Source organism: Heterodontus francisci, chromosome 4 (genome assembly GCF_036365525.1).
Source record: "Heterodontus francisci isolate sHetFra1 chromosome 4, sHetFra1.hap1, whole genome shotgun sequence".
NCBI classification, from domain to species: Eukaryota; Metazoa; Chordata; class Chondrichthyes; order Heterodontiformes; family Heterodontidae; genus Heterodontus; species Heterodontus francisci.
Genome location: NC_090374.1, coordinates 27,134,270 through 27,151,584, shown reverse-complemented (window position 1 = coordinate 27,151,584; position 17,315 = coordinate 27,134,270). Strand labels below are relative to the sequence as shown.

Genomic DNA, 17,315 nt, shown 5'->3' with positions numbered 1-17,315 from the left:
GACCCAACTATTTACAATCTATATTAATGACTTGGATGCAGGGATAGAAGGTACTATAGCCAAATTTGCAGACGACACTAAAATAGGTGGGATAAGAAGTTGCAATAAAGAAATAAGAAATTTACAAATGGATATGGATAGGTTAGATGAATGGGCCAAAATTTGGCAGATGGAGTTTAACGTGGATAAGTGTGAGGTTATCCATTTTGGTTGGAAGAATAGAAAGGCAAATTATCTAAATGGAGAGAAGCTTCAGAGTGCTTCGGTGCAGAGGGATCTGGGTGTCCTCATGCATGAATCGCAGAAAACTAGTATGCAGTTCAAGAATTTTGTGCCCTCTGTGCCCTTCACAGTTTGTATCCCAATTGATATTAGTTGAAATCCCCAACTATTATTGCCCTATTGTTTTTGCACTCAGAAATTTGCCTACAATTTTTCATCCATTTCTGGGATGTGGGCATCGCTGGCCAGGACAGCATTCATTGCCCATCCCTAATTGCACTTGAGAAGTTGGTGGTGAGCCGCCTTCTTGAACCGCTGCAGACCACGGGGGGTAGGTACACCCATAATGCTGTTAGGAAGGGAGTTCCAGGATTTTGAGCCAGTGACAGCTGCAAGTCAGGATAGTGTGTGGCTTGGAGGGGAACTTGCAGGTGGTGGTATTCCCATGCAACTGCTGCCCTTGTCCTTCTAGGTGGTAGAGGTCGTGAGTTTGGAAGGTACTGTCTAAGGAGTCTTGGTGTGTTGCCAGTGCATCGTGTAGATGGTACACACTGCTGCTGCTGCTGTGCGTCGGTGAAGGGAGTGAATGTTTGTGGATGGGCTGCCAATCAAGCGGGCTGCTTTGTCTGGATGGTGTCGAGCTTCGAGTGTTGTTGGGGCTGCACCCATCCAGTCAAGTGGAGAGTATTCCTTCACACTCCTGATTTGTGCCTTGAAGATGGTGGACAGGCTTTGGGGAGTCAGGTCGAGAGTTACTCGCCACAGGATTCCGTGCCTCTGACCTGCTCTTGCAGCCACGGTATTTATATGGCTACTCTAGTTCAGTTTCTGGTTAATGGTAAACCCCAGGATATTGATAGTGGGGGATTCAGCGATGGTAATGCCATTGAATGTCAAGCAGAGATAGTTAGATTCTCTCTTGTTTGAGACAGTCATTGCCTGGCACTCGTGTAGCATGAATGTTACTCGCCACTAATCAGCCCAGCCGGAATATTGTCCAGGTCTTGTTGCATTTTTACACAGATTGCTTCAGTATTCGAGGAGTCGCGAATGGTACTGAACATTGTGCAATCATCAGCGTACATCCCCACTTCTGACCTTATGATTGAAGGAAGGCCATTGATGAAGCAGTTGAAGATGGTTGGGCCTAGGACACTACACTGAGGAACTCCTGCAGTGATGTCCTGGAGCTCAGATGATTGACCTCCAACAACCACAACCATCTTCCTTTGCGCTAGGTATGACTCCAACCAGCGGAGTGTTTTGCCCCCAATTCCCATTGACTCATTTTTTGCTAGGGCTCCTTGATGCCATACTTGGTCAAATGCTGCTTTGATGTCAAGGGCAGTCACTCTCACCTCACCTCTGGAGTTCAGCTGTTTTGTCATGTTTGAACCAAGGCTGTAATGAGGTCAGGAGCTGAGTGGCCCTGGCGGAACCTAAACTGAGCATCACCTGAGTAGGTTATTGCTAAGCAAGTGCCACTGATAGCACTGTCAACAACATCTTTCATCACTTTGTTGATGAACGAGAGTGGACAGATGGGGCGGTAATTGGCCGAGTTGGATTTATCCTGCTTTTTGTGTACAGGACATACCTGGGCAATTTTCCACATTGTCGGGTAGATGCCAGTGTTGTTGCTGTACTGGAACAGCTTGGCTAGGGGCCCGGCAAGTTCTGGAGCACAGGTTTTCAGTACTATTGCCAGAATGTTGTCAGGGCCCATAGCTTTTACAGTATCCAGTGCCTTCAGTCGTTTCTTGATATCATACAGAGTGAACTGAATTGGCTGAAGGTTGGCATCTGTGACGCTGGGGACTTCAGGAAGAGGCCAAGATGGGTCATCCACTTGGCACTTCTGGCTGAAGTTTGTTGCAAGTGGTTCAGCCTTATCGTTTGCACTGATGTGCTGGGCTCCACCACCATTGTCCACCACCATTCACGACTGGATGTAGCAGGACTGCAGAGTTTATATCTGATCCGCTGGTTTTGGGATCAGTTAGCTCTGTCTATCGCATGCTGCTTACGTTGTTTGGCACGCAAGTGGGTTATTGCTTCACCAGGTTGACACCTCATTTTGAGGTATGCCTGGTGTTGCTCCTGGCATGCCCTCCTGCATTCTCCATTGATATTTGTTCTTCTATCTCCCTCTCACTATTTGAGGGTCAAAAGCATATTCCTAATAGTGTGGCTGTCCCTTTTTTATTTCTGAGCTCAACCTATACGGCCTCATTTGATGATTCATTTAGCATATCAAACAGCTGTAATTGGTTCTTTCACCAATAATGCTACTCCCCTTCCTTTTTTATCCTCCTCTCTATCCTGCCTGAAAACGCTATATCCAGGGATGTTGAACTGCCATTTTTGCCCCTCTTTAAGCCAAGTTTCTTTAATAGCAATGATATCATGCTGCCATGTGACTGTGTTTTCAGCTCATGGACTTTGTTTGCTGTACTCCTTGCATTTAAATAAATAAATTTTAACGCTGCCAAATTCCTGTGCTGCACACTTTTTAACCTTTGCTTCTTCTGTCTTTCACAGTCATTCGTTAATTTTCTGCTTCCTGTTCCCTGTCCTGAATTTGTCCTATGTAAAACTGCCCTCGGGTTCCCATCCCCCTACCAATCTAGTTTAAACCATCCCCAACAGCACTAGCAAACATTCTTGCAAGGGTACTCGCCCCGGTCCTGTTCAGTTGCATACGACAACCAGAATTCCACGCAGAGCTCGAAGTGTTGTCTAAACCAGGTTCAATACAGGTTTAGCTTAACTTCCCTACTTTTCAAAGAACAAAGAAAATTACAGCACAGGAACAGGCCCTTCGGCCCTCCAAGCCTACGCCGATCCAAATCCTCTATCTAAACCTGTCGCCTATTTTCTAAGGGTCTGTATCTCTTTACTTCCTGCCCATTCATGTATCTGTCTAGATACATCTTAAAAGACGCTATCGTGCCCGCGTCTACCACCTCCGCTGGCAAAGCGTTCCATGCACCCACCACCCTCTGCGTAAAGAACTTTCCACGCATATCCCCCCTAAACTTTTCCCCTTTCACTTTGAACTCGTGTCCCCTTGTAATTGAATCCCCCACTCTGGGAAAAAGCTTCTTGCTATCCACTCTGTCTATACCTCTCATGATTTTGTACAACTCAATCAGGTCCCCCCTCAACCTCCGTCTTTCTAATGAAAATAATCCTAATCTACTCAACCTCTCTTCATAGCTAGCGCCCTCCATACCAGGCAACATCCTGGTGAATCTCCTCTGCACCCTCTCCAAAGCATCCACATCCTTTTGGTAATGTGGCGACCAGAACTGCACGCAGTATTCCAAATGTGGCCGAACCAAAGTCCTATACAACTGTAACATGACCTGCCAACTCTTGTACTCAATACCCCGTCCGATGAAGGAAAGCATGCCGTATGCCTTCTTGGCCACTCTATTGACCTGCGTTGCCACCTTCAGGGAACAATGGACCTGAACACCCAAATCTCTCTGTACATCAATTTTCCCCAGGACTTTTCCATTTACTGTATAGTTCACTCTTGAATTGGATCTTCCAAAATGCATCACCTCGCATTTGCCCTGATTGAACTCCATCTGCCATTTCACTGCCCAACTCTCCAGTCTATCTATATTCTGCTGTATTCTCAGACAGTCCCCTTCAGTATCTGCTACTCCACCAATCTTAGTGTCGTCTGCAAACTTGCTAATCAGACCACCTATACTTTCCTCCAAATCATTTATGTATATCACAAACAGTGGTCCCAGCACGGATCCCTGTGGAACACCTAGTCATACGTCTCCATTTTGAGAAACTCCCTTCCACTGCTACTCTCTGTCTCCTGTTGCCCAGCCAGTTCTTTATCCATCTAGCTAGTACACCTTGGACCCCATGCGCCTTCACTTTCTCCATCAGCCTACCATGGGGAACCTTATCAAACGCCTTACTGAAGTCCATGTATATGACATCTACAGCCCTTCCCTCATCAATCAACTTTGTCACTTCCTCAAAGAATTCTATTAAGTTGGTAAGACATGACCTTCCCTGCACAAAACCATGTTGCCTATCACTGATAAGCCCATTTTCTTCCAGATGGGAATCGATCCTATCCCTCAGTATCTTCTCCAGCAGCTTCCCTACCACTGACGTCAGGCTCACCGGTCTATAATTACCTGGATTATCCCTGCTACCCTTCTTAAACAAGGGGACAACATTAGCAATTCTCCAGTCCTCCGGGACCTCACCCGTGTTTAAGGATGTTGCAAAGATATCTGTTAAGGCCCCAACTATTTCCTCTCTCGCTTCCCACAGTAACCTGGGATAGATTCCATCCGGACCTGGGGACTTGTCCACCTTAATGCCTTTTAGAATACCCAATACTTCCTCCCTCCTTATGCCGACATGACCTAGAGTAATCAAACATCTGTCCCTAACCTCAACATCCATCATGTCCCTCTCCTCGGTGAATACCGATGCAATGTACTCATTTAGAATCTCACCCATTTTCTCTGACTCCACGCATAACTTTCCACCTTTGTCCTTGAGTGGGCCAATCCTTTCTCTAGTTACCCTCTTGCTCCTTATATATGAATAAAAGGCTTTGGGATTTTCCTTAACCCTGTTTGCTAAAGATATTTCATGACCCCCTTTTAGCCCTCTTAATTCCTCATTTCAGATTGTGCCTACAATCCCGATATTCTTTCAAAGCTTCGTCTTTCTTCAGCCGCCTAGACCTTATGTATGCTTCCTTTTTCCTCTTAGCTAGTCTCACAATTTCACCTGTCATCCATGGTTCCCTAATCTTGCCATTTCTACCCCTCATTTTCACAGGAACATGTCTCTCCTGCACGCTAATCAACCTCTCTTTAAAAGCCTCCCACATATCAAATGTGGATTTCCCTTCAAACAGCTGCTCCCAATCTACATTCCCCAGCTCCTGCCGAATTTTGGTATAGTTGGCCTTCCCCCAATTTAGCACTCTTCCTTTAGGACCACTCTCGTCTTTGTCCATGAGTATTCTAAAACTTACGGAATTGTGATCACTATTCCCAAAGTAGTCCCCTACTGAAACGTCAACCACCTGGCCCGGCTCATTCCCCAACACCAGGTCCAGTATGGCCCCTTCCCGAGTTGGACTATTTACATACTGCTCTAGAAAACCCTCCTGGATGCTCCTTACAAATTCTGCTCCATCTAGACCTCTAACATTAAGTGAATCCCAGTCAATGTTGGGAAAATTAAAATCTCCTATCATCACCACCCTGTTGCTCCTACAGCTTTCCATAATCTGTTTACATATTTGTACCTCTATCTCACGCTCGCTGTTGGGAGGCCTGTAGTACAGCCCCAACATTGTTACCGCACCCTTACTATTTCTGAATTCTGCCCATATTGCCTCACAGCTCGAGTCCTCCATAGTGCCTTCCTTCAGCACAGCTGTGATATCCTCTTTGACCAGTAATGCAACTCCTCCACCCCTTTTACCTCCCTCTCTATCCCGCCTGAAGCATCGGTATCCTGGGATATTTAGTTGCCAATCATGCCCTTCCCTTAACCAAGTCTCAGTAATAGCAATAACATCATACTCCCAGGTACTAATCCAAGCCCTAAGTTCATCTGCCTTACCTACTACACTTCTTGCATTATAACAAATACACCTCAGACCACCAGTCCCTTTGCTTTCATCATCTGCTCCCTGCCTACTCTTTCCCTTAGTTACGCTGACTTCATTATCTAGTTCCTTACAGGCTTTAGTTACTACATCCTTACTCTCTACTGACCTCATTTGGTTCTCATCCCCCTGCCACATTAGTTTAAACCCTCCCCAACAGCGTTAGCAAAAGCACCCCCAAGGACATTGGTTCCAGTCCGGCCCAGGTGTAGACCGTCCAATTTGTAATAGTCCCACCTCCCCCAGAACCGGTCCCAATGTCCCAAAAATCTGAACCCCTCCCTCCTGCACCATCTCTCAAGCCACGCATTCATCCTGACTATTCTTTCATTTCTACTCTGACTATCACGTGGCACTGGTAGCAATCCAGAGATTACTACCTCTGAGGTCCTACTTTTTAGCTTGGCTCCTAACTCCCTAAATTCTGTTTGTAGGACCTCATCCCATTTTTTACCTATATCATTGGTGCCTATGTGCACAACGACAACTGGCTGTTCACCCTCCCCCTTCAATTCCATCCCTCCAGAAATAAAACCTTGTGTTTGTTGTTTTTTATTGCCTTGCTAACCTGGTGGTGCAACTTTTAGTGATTGGTGCATTAGTACTCAGAGATCACTTTGTTCCTCGAACCCATTTAGATTCGCACCTTCCAACTAATAAGTGAGTTCCCAATTCTACTGACCAAAATGTCATTTATCGGTAAAGACTGTCACTTGCCAATTATTTGCCTGTTCTGCAAGTTTATTAATCCCCTCCTGTAATTTGTTGCATCCTCCTCAGCATTGACTATGTCCCCCAATTTGGTGTCATTCACAAATCTGGAAATTGTATTTTTGATTCCAAAGTCCAAATCGTTAATGTAAATTGTGAACAGCAGTGGTCCCAGCACTGATCCTTGTAGAACACCTCTTCCCATCTTCTGCCACTCTGAATAACTACCCTTTACTCCCACTGTTTTCTGTCTTGAAGCCAGCTAGCAATCCATTCTGTCACTTGCTCCCTGGCTCTGCATTCTCTGACTTTATTCATTAGTCTATTATGGGGCACCTTATCAAAGGCCTTTTTGAAAATCCAGATAGATTGCATCTACTTTTTCTGTCACCTCCTCAAAAATGTAAGATTGTAAAATGTAAAAATAATAAGATTGGTCAAGCAAGATTTTCCCTTTTAAACACCATGCTGACTATTCATTACTACATTTTCTTTACTAGGTGTTCTTCTATTTTCTCCTTTAGTAGGGATTCCATTATTTTTCCTACTGCCGATGTTAAGCTGAATGGTCTATAATTCTCTGCTCTGCCCCCTTCTTAAATATAGGAATTACATTAGCTTTCTGCCAGTCCTCTGGCATTACACCTTTTTCAAACAAATGATTAAATATGTATAGTAATGCCTCTGCTATCTGTTCCCTAGATTCGCTTAAAACGCGTGGAAGGAATCCATCTGGACCAGGGGCTTTATCCTCATTTGAGTTTGATTAGCCTTTTCACTACATCCTTTTTTTTATTTTAAATGTACTTATCTCATTACTCAGCTCATCATTCAGTGTCACGTCAACCTGTTCTTTCTCCCTGGTAAATATCAAAGCAAAATGATTCGTTAATAATCCTGCTATCTCTCTATCATTGCCCATGGTATTATCCTGTCTATGCCTTAATGGTCCTTGTACTTCTTTCAATTTAGTGTCCTGTACCCGCTGCTCACAATGCGGTACCCTCAACGTTGGGGAGAACAAATGCAGATTGGGTGACTGCTTTGTGAACACCTCCACTCAGTCCGTAAGCATGTCCCTGAGCTTCCGGTCGCCTGCCATTTTAATGCACCACCCTGCTCTCATGCCCATATTTCTGTCCTTAGCTTGCTACAGTGTTCCAATGAAGCTCAACTTAAGCTTGAGGAACAGCACCTCATCTTCTGATTAGACACTCAACAGCCTTCTGGATTCAACATCGAGTTCAACAATTTCACAGCATGACTGCCATTTTAATTTTTTTTTAAATTCATTTATTTAATTTAATTTTTTAACCACGTGCCTGCCTTAAACCTGTTTTTCATGTTTTTGCTTTTGGACAGAGTTGTTCATTATTCTGCCATTAACACTTTCTCTGGACTAATGTTTTGTCTTTTACTAAAGCTATTAGCACTGACTTTGCCTTTTGTTCTGTGACATCTTTGTCATTAATCTCTCTTGCCCTCTGCCCCATCAGACACTTTCCCTTTTGTTGTTCTTTGCCCGCCACCCCCCCACCCCATCTTTCACTTGCTCAAAGCCCATTACATTACCTTTTGCCAGTTCTGATGACAGGGCACAGACCTGAAATGTTAACTCTGCTTCTCTCGCCACAGGTGCTGCCCGACCTGCTGAGTAATTCCAGCACTTCCCCTCACAGCCTTCCTTTTTTATTGATCTGCCTGTAAAATATTTTACTATTTTGTCTTATGTTCCTTGATAATTTAAATTTAGTTCCTCTTTGCCTCTCTAATTGGCCTGAATTTTACTTTGGGCAGGAGGTCACGCCCACCGGCCAAAATCGGGGGCAGGCCCACCTCCGCCAGGCCTGGGGAGTCACGCCAGGAGTTTACACTGCCCAGGCCCTTATTTGGACTTGGGCGGGACTTCCACCTCTCTGAGGCAGGATGTCCCACCTAAAGGAGCTACTGGCCAATTAGCAGGCTAGCAGCGCTCAGTCCCAGCAACTGGAGCCCAGCAGCAAGAGGGACCGCAGCCCCGGAAACAATGTAAGTTTTTGGACATCGCCGGGGACAATCAGCCGGGCCCCAGCTAGGCAAGGCGGCAGGGGGGTGGGGGGGAACCTCCGTGGTGCACAGGATGCCCGATCAGGAAGGCCCCACCCCCCCTCAGCCCGCAAGGAGCTGAGCCAAGCCATCCACACACCGCTGGTAAAACACCAGCGGCAGCAGGAGGAAGCCCTTAAGTGGCAGTTAATTGGCCACAGGGCCTTGATTGGCCTGGGGCTGGCAGGCCGTTTCTCACCACTGCCCCTGGTAAAATTGCAGCGGGGGTGGAAAGGCGTCCAGCACCCACTGTCCCACCACCACCAGCTCGCTCCTTCTCTCCTAATCATTTCATATTCTTGCTTATCATACACTCCTCTGCTGTCTATGTACTTAACATATGCCTTTCCTAACCCTCAATTGCTCATCCATGGAGTCTCACTCATGTTTGGTTTGTTCTTTCCTTTTAGCAGAATATGTTTTTCCTGCACTTTGTTGAACACCATTTTAATGGTTTCCCATTGTTCTTCTACATCATTATTTGATAACATTGTTGCCTGTTTTATTTTCCCGTGTTCTATTCTCAGTCCCCACAAAATCAGCTTTTCTCCAATCTATTTACCTGGTTTTCGTCATACCTGCATCCTTCTCTATCATCTTAAAGCATACATATTCTAGTCACTATTGCCTAGATTTTCCTCTATTTTTACTTCTCTTACTCGCTCTGGTTCATTCCCCATTACTAGATCCAACAGCGAATCTTCCCTTGTTGGGCTTTTAACATTTTAGGTTAGAAAGGAGTCCTGTACACATTGTAAGAACACCATCCTCATCACTTTTGGCCATCTCTTCTGTCCAATTAATAGTGGGGGTAGTTGAAATTCCCCCATTATTATTATTCTATGGGCTAGATTTTGTTGAGGGCGCTGCAGTGGACCTGATGAGGGGCCAGGAAACCAGCAGCAACACTGCCTCGGCCGTTTGGGGCAGCCCCGGCTGGATTCTGTTACAATCTCACGGCCAATGCGCTGCCGCCGGGGCTCCCATTCCTTTAAGGGACGAGAGCTTGCCTCAAAGAGCTGCTGGCTGATCGGAGGGAGCAGTGGTCACTGCTAGAACTTCATCCAGCCAAGAGATATGGTGATTGATGCTGACTTAGTAGCGTGTTAAGTGAGGTGCCAATCAGGTTTGGTGAGGGCAGGGAGGGTGTTGCTGTGGGAATGGCCATTGCCACTGGGGCGGGGCCCTCCGTGGGTCACAAGATGCCCACCTGAGCCCCCAGAGAGGGGCCACCCACTACTGAAAATGCCAGCAGCTGCGGGACGTGGCCCTTAATTGGCCTCCGAAGCGGCACAATTGGCCTCTGGGTGGGAGGGCGTCCTCCACCTTCCTCACCGCTAGCAAAATGCCACGACAGCAGGACACCGGACACTCCACACCCTGCCCTCCCACCCCCGCCTCCACCCCCCACATGCCTCTTATCCCACCTCCTGCAGGCCCCATAAAATCCAGCCTTATGTTTTTTACTCAATTTCCTAATTTGTCTGACTATTTCTTCCTCCACCCCCTTTCCACCATTAGGTGGTCTGTAGACCACACCTACTAGCGTGATTCATCCTTTATTATCCATATTTTTGTCCTGCTGATAGCTGCGTCCCTTTTCTCTACTGCCTTTATTTTATCCCTAATAAGTACAGGTACTCTACCTCCCCTTTTTCTCTCCCTATCTTTCCTAAATATGTTATACCCTGCAATGTTTAATTTCCAGTCCTGATTTTTCTGTAGCCATGTCTCAGTACTCCCTACTATATCTGGTTCCTCCCAATGCATGATTGCCTCCAGCCCCCTATTTTAATACATACACTGATATTGTAATATTTACAGGAAGTGTGCACTATATTGGAAGACTACATTTGGCCAATTTTGCTGGCCCTTGCTATGCATTGACACCGGACACAAGCACCAGTAATTCCTGTCCCTCCACCCATTCTAGTCCCCTTCTCACCCCATCATCTTTCCTCCTCTAATCCCATCCTCTCTTCTCCCCTATTCCCATTCTCTCAACACCGTCTTCCCCTCTAATGCTCCCCCCAAACATTTTCCTCCCCTTTCTTTTCCATCTCCAACTTTAGTACGCTCTCCCTTCCTTCTCATCAGCCCCTCTCCCTTCCCCTCCTCCTCTCACCATCCCCAGTTCTCTCACCCCACCCAGATTACTTTCTCTCTTTCCTTATTATTTATCCTTTTCCCATCTATCTTCTATTCCCTTCATCATCTTGGTTCAATTATCTCCCTGCCCTCTAACCCTGCCTGACCTAAAAATGCCCTTGGTCTTGACTACTTGGGTGTAATGTCACAGGAAATCATATTTTACATGTGTGTGTGTCAAGCTAACATATAACTGTCCAGTGATTTCTTTTCCTTTTTTTTAAAAAAGGAAAGTCTTCATGAATGTCCTTGTGTTGGCAAACTTAATTCAGAATTTTTCACCTTGAATGTTCAGTTCAGAATCCTGCATTTTAGTGCTGGTTCCATTAATGAAATAAACACCCGGAATAAAAGTGCATTTTATATCAGCATGTTCTCCTGACCTTATAAAGAATTGAAGGAAATCTTTGTCAATTTTGCTTACCTTTGTGACTTCTGTCAGACATAACGAATTGATGTTCGCTGCTTTGGGCGATTCATCTGCTGATACCAGTGAGCTGTATCCAGATGAATGATGGCTAAGACTCTCTGGCGTCTCAACTCTCGTCTCTTTATCTGCAAAGAAATATTCATCTTTGGTCAACCTCTGCCTTTTGGCACGCCTATACAGGGTCAGATACCAGACATCGTGATTTACAATGCACAGAAAAAAGTAGAGCAGGCATTGTTTAGAACTCTAGACATTGCTGGTTCAGCTCCAATATGTAGTCATTTATGCCTCTTGCCAATACTTAGTGCAAACTTAGTTGACACATACCACACTGCATTGCAAAATAGGATGACCTCCAGAATTCCAACTTTATCATGGCTTGAGGCAAGAATGATACTTTACAGAAGCATGAATATCTAAGACAAGTTGGTGGAGTGCAAGCAAACAATAAGTACTACAATTGTGTGTAAAACAAGAGCATGATGACCAAAATGACACATATAACTTTCAGTATAACCAGAGCTCTTTCTGTAGATTTTTGCAGATATTGATGCTGAGTCTGTCTAGTATAAAATCCAATAATTCCTGCAATTACTTGATATTAGAAAGTTATGCCCTTTCTTAGTCTTCAGATTCAATACAAAAATGCAAAATCTTTAATAAACTATGAACTGAAATTTATGCATAACAAATTGCAATGAATTATAATAAGGTCAATTCCTTTAGTTGACAAGTGGCTAAATGTACTACATGGCGTAGTAGTAAGTCTAGGAGATTCCAGATCCATTGCATGCAGTGCTTGCATTCCTCAGCTTACCAAAGGGAGAGTGAGGAGAAGGTTATTACACTGCATTTAGCATTATTCGCTTCGGGAAGGGAAGGGGAAAATGAAGCAGGGTCCCCACTTGGCCCTGATGGAAGTGCACCTGGGGTAAGCTTTGGGAAAGGCACAATTAGACTTAAATGTTACACTCCAGCTCCTCTCTCTACAGACTGAGCTTTACCTCCTGTTTTTATTTTCAAAAATGCAAATCAGCATGGAGTTGACAGTGAAGATTCACCAACACGTAGTAATAAAATAGTATTTCATGATTTTGCATTCAGTGAAACACATCACTTCAATTTGTAGGTAGAGTCTGTTTTATTTTTATACCTGGTTTCATATTTGGTATTTCCCATTTTATCAGTCACTATTTTCAGTGAAAGAGCATAGGAAAGAAATGTGTTCCCAGATGGCAGCCAACATTACTTCTGATTTGACTTCTGGGGGCTGCACAAGAGTCTCCCCTGCTATGAGGAAGCCATATCTGCCAATCTACAGCTCATAATCCACCCTCCTTCTGTGCTACATGGTATAAGACAACATCTGCATGTGCTGTGAAAGACGATGTTTTGCAAATCTAATTCTGTGCTTCACAGTACAACATAACTCTTTGGCTGTCATGGTACCAGATTACCTGAAGAACTGCGGTTCGTCATTTGGAACAAGGTATATTCTTCATTCCCACTAATGGAATCAGAAACTATATCATTCTGGAGAGATGAAAAAAACATATGACATACAGTGACTTGAAACCATTATAGGCAAATGCAAAAATAGTTTTTTTCTTTTCAGTTGCAGCTACTCCTGACCTGCTTAGTAGCAATGTTATTGAAGTAAAGTGACCGTAAATTTTCATGTATGTACAAAGCTATATTGTATGATGTTTTTGAAAAAATTGCATCCTTTAGAATTGATTCAAAAGATGTTTTATTTTAAATATGTAATATAAAAAGCATTGTATATAGTACATGTCACACTTCTCCAATTGATTCCTCCAATTTACCACTTTTCATTTACTTTATCGCCTATTATATCGAACTGTACACCACATTAGGAGGCCATTTGGCCCATCATGTCTGTGTCAGCTCTCTTAAAGAGCTACCAATCTTTCTCAAATAGTTAGAATATTCTTAGATAATCTGTGAACATCAACACTACAGAGCCCTAGAAATTATGGCCCAGATTTCACGATTAGTGGAGAAGTGACGGCGCTCGCTGCTGACCTTGGAAAAAAGCTGCCCTCAAAGATCTATCAGCCTCTGGAGTGCACCTTCCTTTTCCTGACGTCAGTTTGAATCTAGCGCCAAGTCAAGGGGATCTCCAGGTGTCCAGCAACAGTTTTGGTATTCGCAGGTTAAGCAGTCAATCACACCGAAGCACTCCTACGACAGCAATTAAGGTAAAGTCGGTGGGGAGGCAGTGGCATACTGGTATTGTCACTGGACTAGTAACCCAGAGACCCAGGTATTGTTCTGAGGACATGGGTTCGAATCCCACCAGCAGAAGGTGGAATTTGAATTCAATTAATAAATCTGGAATTTAAAGCTAGTCTAATGATGGCCATGAAATCATTGTCAATTGTTGTAAAAACCCATCTGGTTCACTAATGTCCTTTAGGGAAGGAAATCTGCTGTCCTTACCTGGTCTGGCCTACATGTGATTCCAGATCCACAGCAATGTGGTTGACTCTTACATGCCCTCGAAATGGCCTAGCAAGCCACTCAGTTCAAGGGCAATTAGGGATGGGCAATAAATGCTGGCCTGGCCTGCGACGCCCACATCCCATGAAAGAATAAAAAAGGTAAAGTTGAAATATCAAACAAAATTTATATTTAAAAAATTATAATGGCAAAATCGGACATTCCACAAATATAAAATTAAGTTTTCAGCAACCGTAAGGCTGTTCAGCAGTAATTATGAAATTAGTCTGTTGTTAAAAACCCAGTTACAACAGGTACAACTTTTTCAAGGGTTTTTACATTGAGACTAAACATAAAAGGGAAAGTTTTCCTCAGTTCAGTGATTTCTACTTGACTGCAATTGAAGGGGTGGGAGGCGGGGGATGGGGGTGGGGAGGGGAGCTGGAGGGACTTAATTGCACATTCTCCGGACAAGTACAGAATCACTGACAGCAACTTCTGGATTCCCATATTTAAGTGTGCATGCGTGGACTCCAGAAGCTGCAGTCAGTTTCATAGGAGTTATGACAGCGAATGCTGATAGTTTTGCCGTCATTATTGCCACAAATTCCCGGTCATTATTTAGTCTGGAACACATTAAATTTTGGTTTGAGAAACTGCATTATAATGGTGAATGCATAGGATTGTATTTTTTAAATACTTTATTCGTCTAATGAAATCATATTGTACGTTTGATGTCAGTGATGCTATTAAGTGGCTCTTTTAACATCCCTTAAATAAATGAAGGCTATTTGTTCTATTCCTAGGAAAAGCAAAGAAATTTGGAACAAGAATATGTAAAAAGGAGCAGTATCTATTTCAATGAATAATAGTAGCAGCACACAATACTGATCTTCCTGAATGAGACCCCTGTCTGGTTCATATAGGATTCCTCCAAAGAATAAAAATGAGTGTATAAGGTAAACAATATAACTTTAATGCTTTGTGGAACATGGTAAGTAAAGGACTGTAACTGGTCGATACATATGGGCCTGTCGATGATGTTAACAGCAAAAACTAAAATGCAAACATAACAAAGTGCCTAAACAGAGAGCAGAGGCTGTTGAAGGATTAGTCTACAAAGTTTAGGGAGAAAAAACAAGCATCCCTTTTATATAGCTTCCAAAAGCACTTCACAGCCAATGACACATATTTTAAGCTCATGAGATGTGCAGCGATTGAAATACAGAACTCAAAAAGAATTATAAAAAAATTGACTTTTCCTTTAAAAAGTGGTCAATGTGCTGCAAAATGACCGCTGAAGTTCAAATGACCTATCCCTGTATATTCAAACTGTCTTACTGTATGGTAAGGACAAAAGGATACATTCCAAGCCAAGAGGTGTCAATTACACCCACCCTGAACCGATCGAGACATTTTTGAATTGAATGGGTTCTTCTGAAACAAAGAAGGTGTGAAGTAGCCACATCCTGGGCCATTGTTGGTCACCAAAGGGAGGGGGCTCTGCGTCTCCCAAGAGGCAACATGTGAGAGAATTTTTGACCTTACAAAGTAGCTCTCTGGAGAGGGAGGGAGAGAAGCAATCACCAAAAGCCTGTCCAGCCGAAAGCTGAGATCTCCAGCAAAAGCCAAAGAACGTGCCCTGCTGTGAATTCTATACTTCAACTTGTGCAGCAGAGAACTGAAAGTGATCACCATCTCCAAACTGAAATCTCAATCAACAGAAAAATCTACAAACAACCAAGGCCTGCAACTTTAAGAGAATTTAACCCCCGAGAAGATTCAACAGGTTTACTGTGAACCCCGAATATTTAGCTCACTTCAAACCACTTATCTCGCTTCTTCTCTATCTCTTATCATATGTGTGTGTGCGTGCGCGCGAGTGACTATGTGCCTGGGTTCGGTTGCGACAATTGCGGAACTGAAAATTGCTCAATAAATAGTTCATCTTCTGTTTTAAACGTACAAGATAAACTGTCACTGTCCGCTTAATTTACAAATAAAACACAAAGGGGTTAACACCCAAATAACAAAAACACTTGCTGCGGTCAGTTGGGAACTGAACAATGGGAACCACCCATACCACTTAGCCATAATAGCCACTGTCGTAATGTAGGCAAAGTTAGTTTCTATACTAACATAGTAAGAAGGGGAATACGCTCTTAGTATCAGAAATATGTGCAACTTGTGAAAATACTGACTTTATTGAGGTCATAGAGTCATGCAGCACATCGTGTCTGTGCCGGCCATCAAGCACCTAACTATTCTAATCCCATTTTCCAGCACTTGGCCCATAGCCTTGTATGCTATGGCATTTCAAGTGGTCATCTAAATACTTCTTAAATGTTGTGAGGGTTCCTGCCTCTACAACCACTTCAGGCAGTGCATTCCAGATTCCAACCATCCTCTGGGTGAAAATGTTTTTCCTCAAATCCCCTCTATTCCTCCTGCCCCTTACTTTAAACCTATGCCCCCTAGTTATTGATCCCTCTGCTAAGGGAAAAAGTTTCTTCCTATCTAACCGATCAATGCCCCTCATAATTTGGTATACCTCTATCAGGTCCCCCCTCAGCCTTCTCTGCTCCAAGGGAAACACCCTAGCCTTTTCAGTCTCTCTTCATAGCTGAAATGCTCCAGCCCAGGCAGCATCCTGGTGAATCTCCTCTGCACTCTCTCCAGTGCAATCACATCCTTCCTATAGTGTGGTGCCCAGAACTGTACACAGTACTCCAGCTGTGGCCCAATTAGCGTTTTATACAGCTCCATCATAACCTCCCTGCTCTTATATTCTATGCCTCGGCTAATAAAAGCAAGTATCCCATATACCTTCCTAACCACCTTATCTACCTGTGCTGCTGCCTTTAGTGACCTATGGACAAGTACACCAAGATCCCTCTGACCTTCTGTCACAGAAACTGAAGATGGACAGGAAAGGGTTAAAGAGTATTTTTCATGGAAATACCTATGATGCAGATGTTAATGATGATTGGATACAAGCACATGTTTGACAGCAACCTTTGGTTTCCACATTTAATCATGCATCTACCCTCATCTGGACTTGTCATTTTTGCATAAATAAGAGTGAGTGCCATTAGTCCAATCACTAATTTGACAGCAAACTGTAGGCCATTGTCATGATGTGAGGGATTTCAGAGCTCCAAAGTAAAGTGGAAAGAACAGGAGATCAGATAAAAGGTCACAGACCTGAAACGTTAACTCTGTTTCTCTCTCCACAGAAGCTGCCAGACCTGCTGTGTATTTCCAGCACTTTCTGTTTTTATTTCAGGAAAAAACAGAATAGGTGAAAGTGCAGGCGATTTTAGATATTTAGTGACCACTATATTACACTCTTCAATCAGAATATTAAGACTTCTGCAATATTAGATGTAGTGTTCAGCAGTCCAGAAATCTGAATTAGGTTGACAGGTTGGTTTTAGTGTATAGATTTGATATTGTATTAAAAGCTAAAGTCAAATATTGTAATACAAAGATGTTTAACTTTAGAAGAGCAAGCTTTGAAGCTGGTGGGGGGGGGGGGGGGGGGGTGGTGAAATTAAGGTGAGAAGCAATACTAGAAAATAGAAC

The 17,315-nt window shown here is 43.7% G+C and overlaps 1 protein-coding gene across 8 annotated transcripts in view; it reads right to left on the bottom strand.

Annotated features, from left to right (window-relative positions):
• The window catches only part of cep44 (centrosomal protein 44), a 138,496-nt gene that overhangs the window by 17,593 nt on the left and 103,588 nt on the right, over positions 1–17,315 (bottom strand). For all 8 annotated transcript variants that reach the window (XM_068029300.1, XM_068029298.1, XM_068029299.1 and 5 more), the window contains 2 exons: positions 12,725–12,800; positions 11,262–11,392 (listed from right to left, as the gene is read on the bottom strand). In XM_068029300.1, the coding sequence (XP_067885401.1) occupies positions 11,262–11,392; positions 12,725–12,800 (207 nt within the window). The remainder of the gene's footprint in view (positions 1–11,261; positions 11,393–12,724; positions 12,801–17,315) is intronic.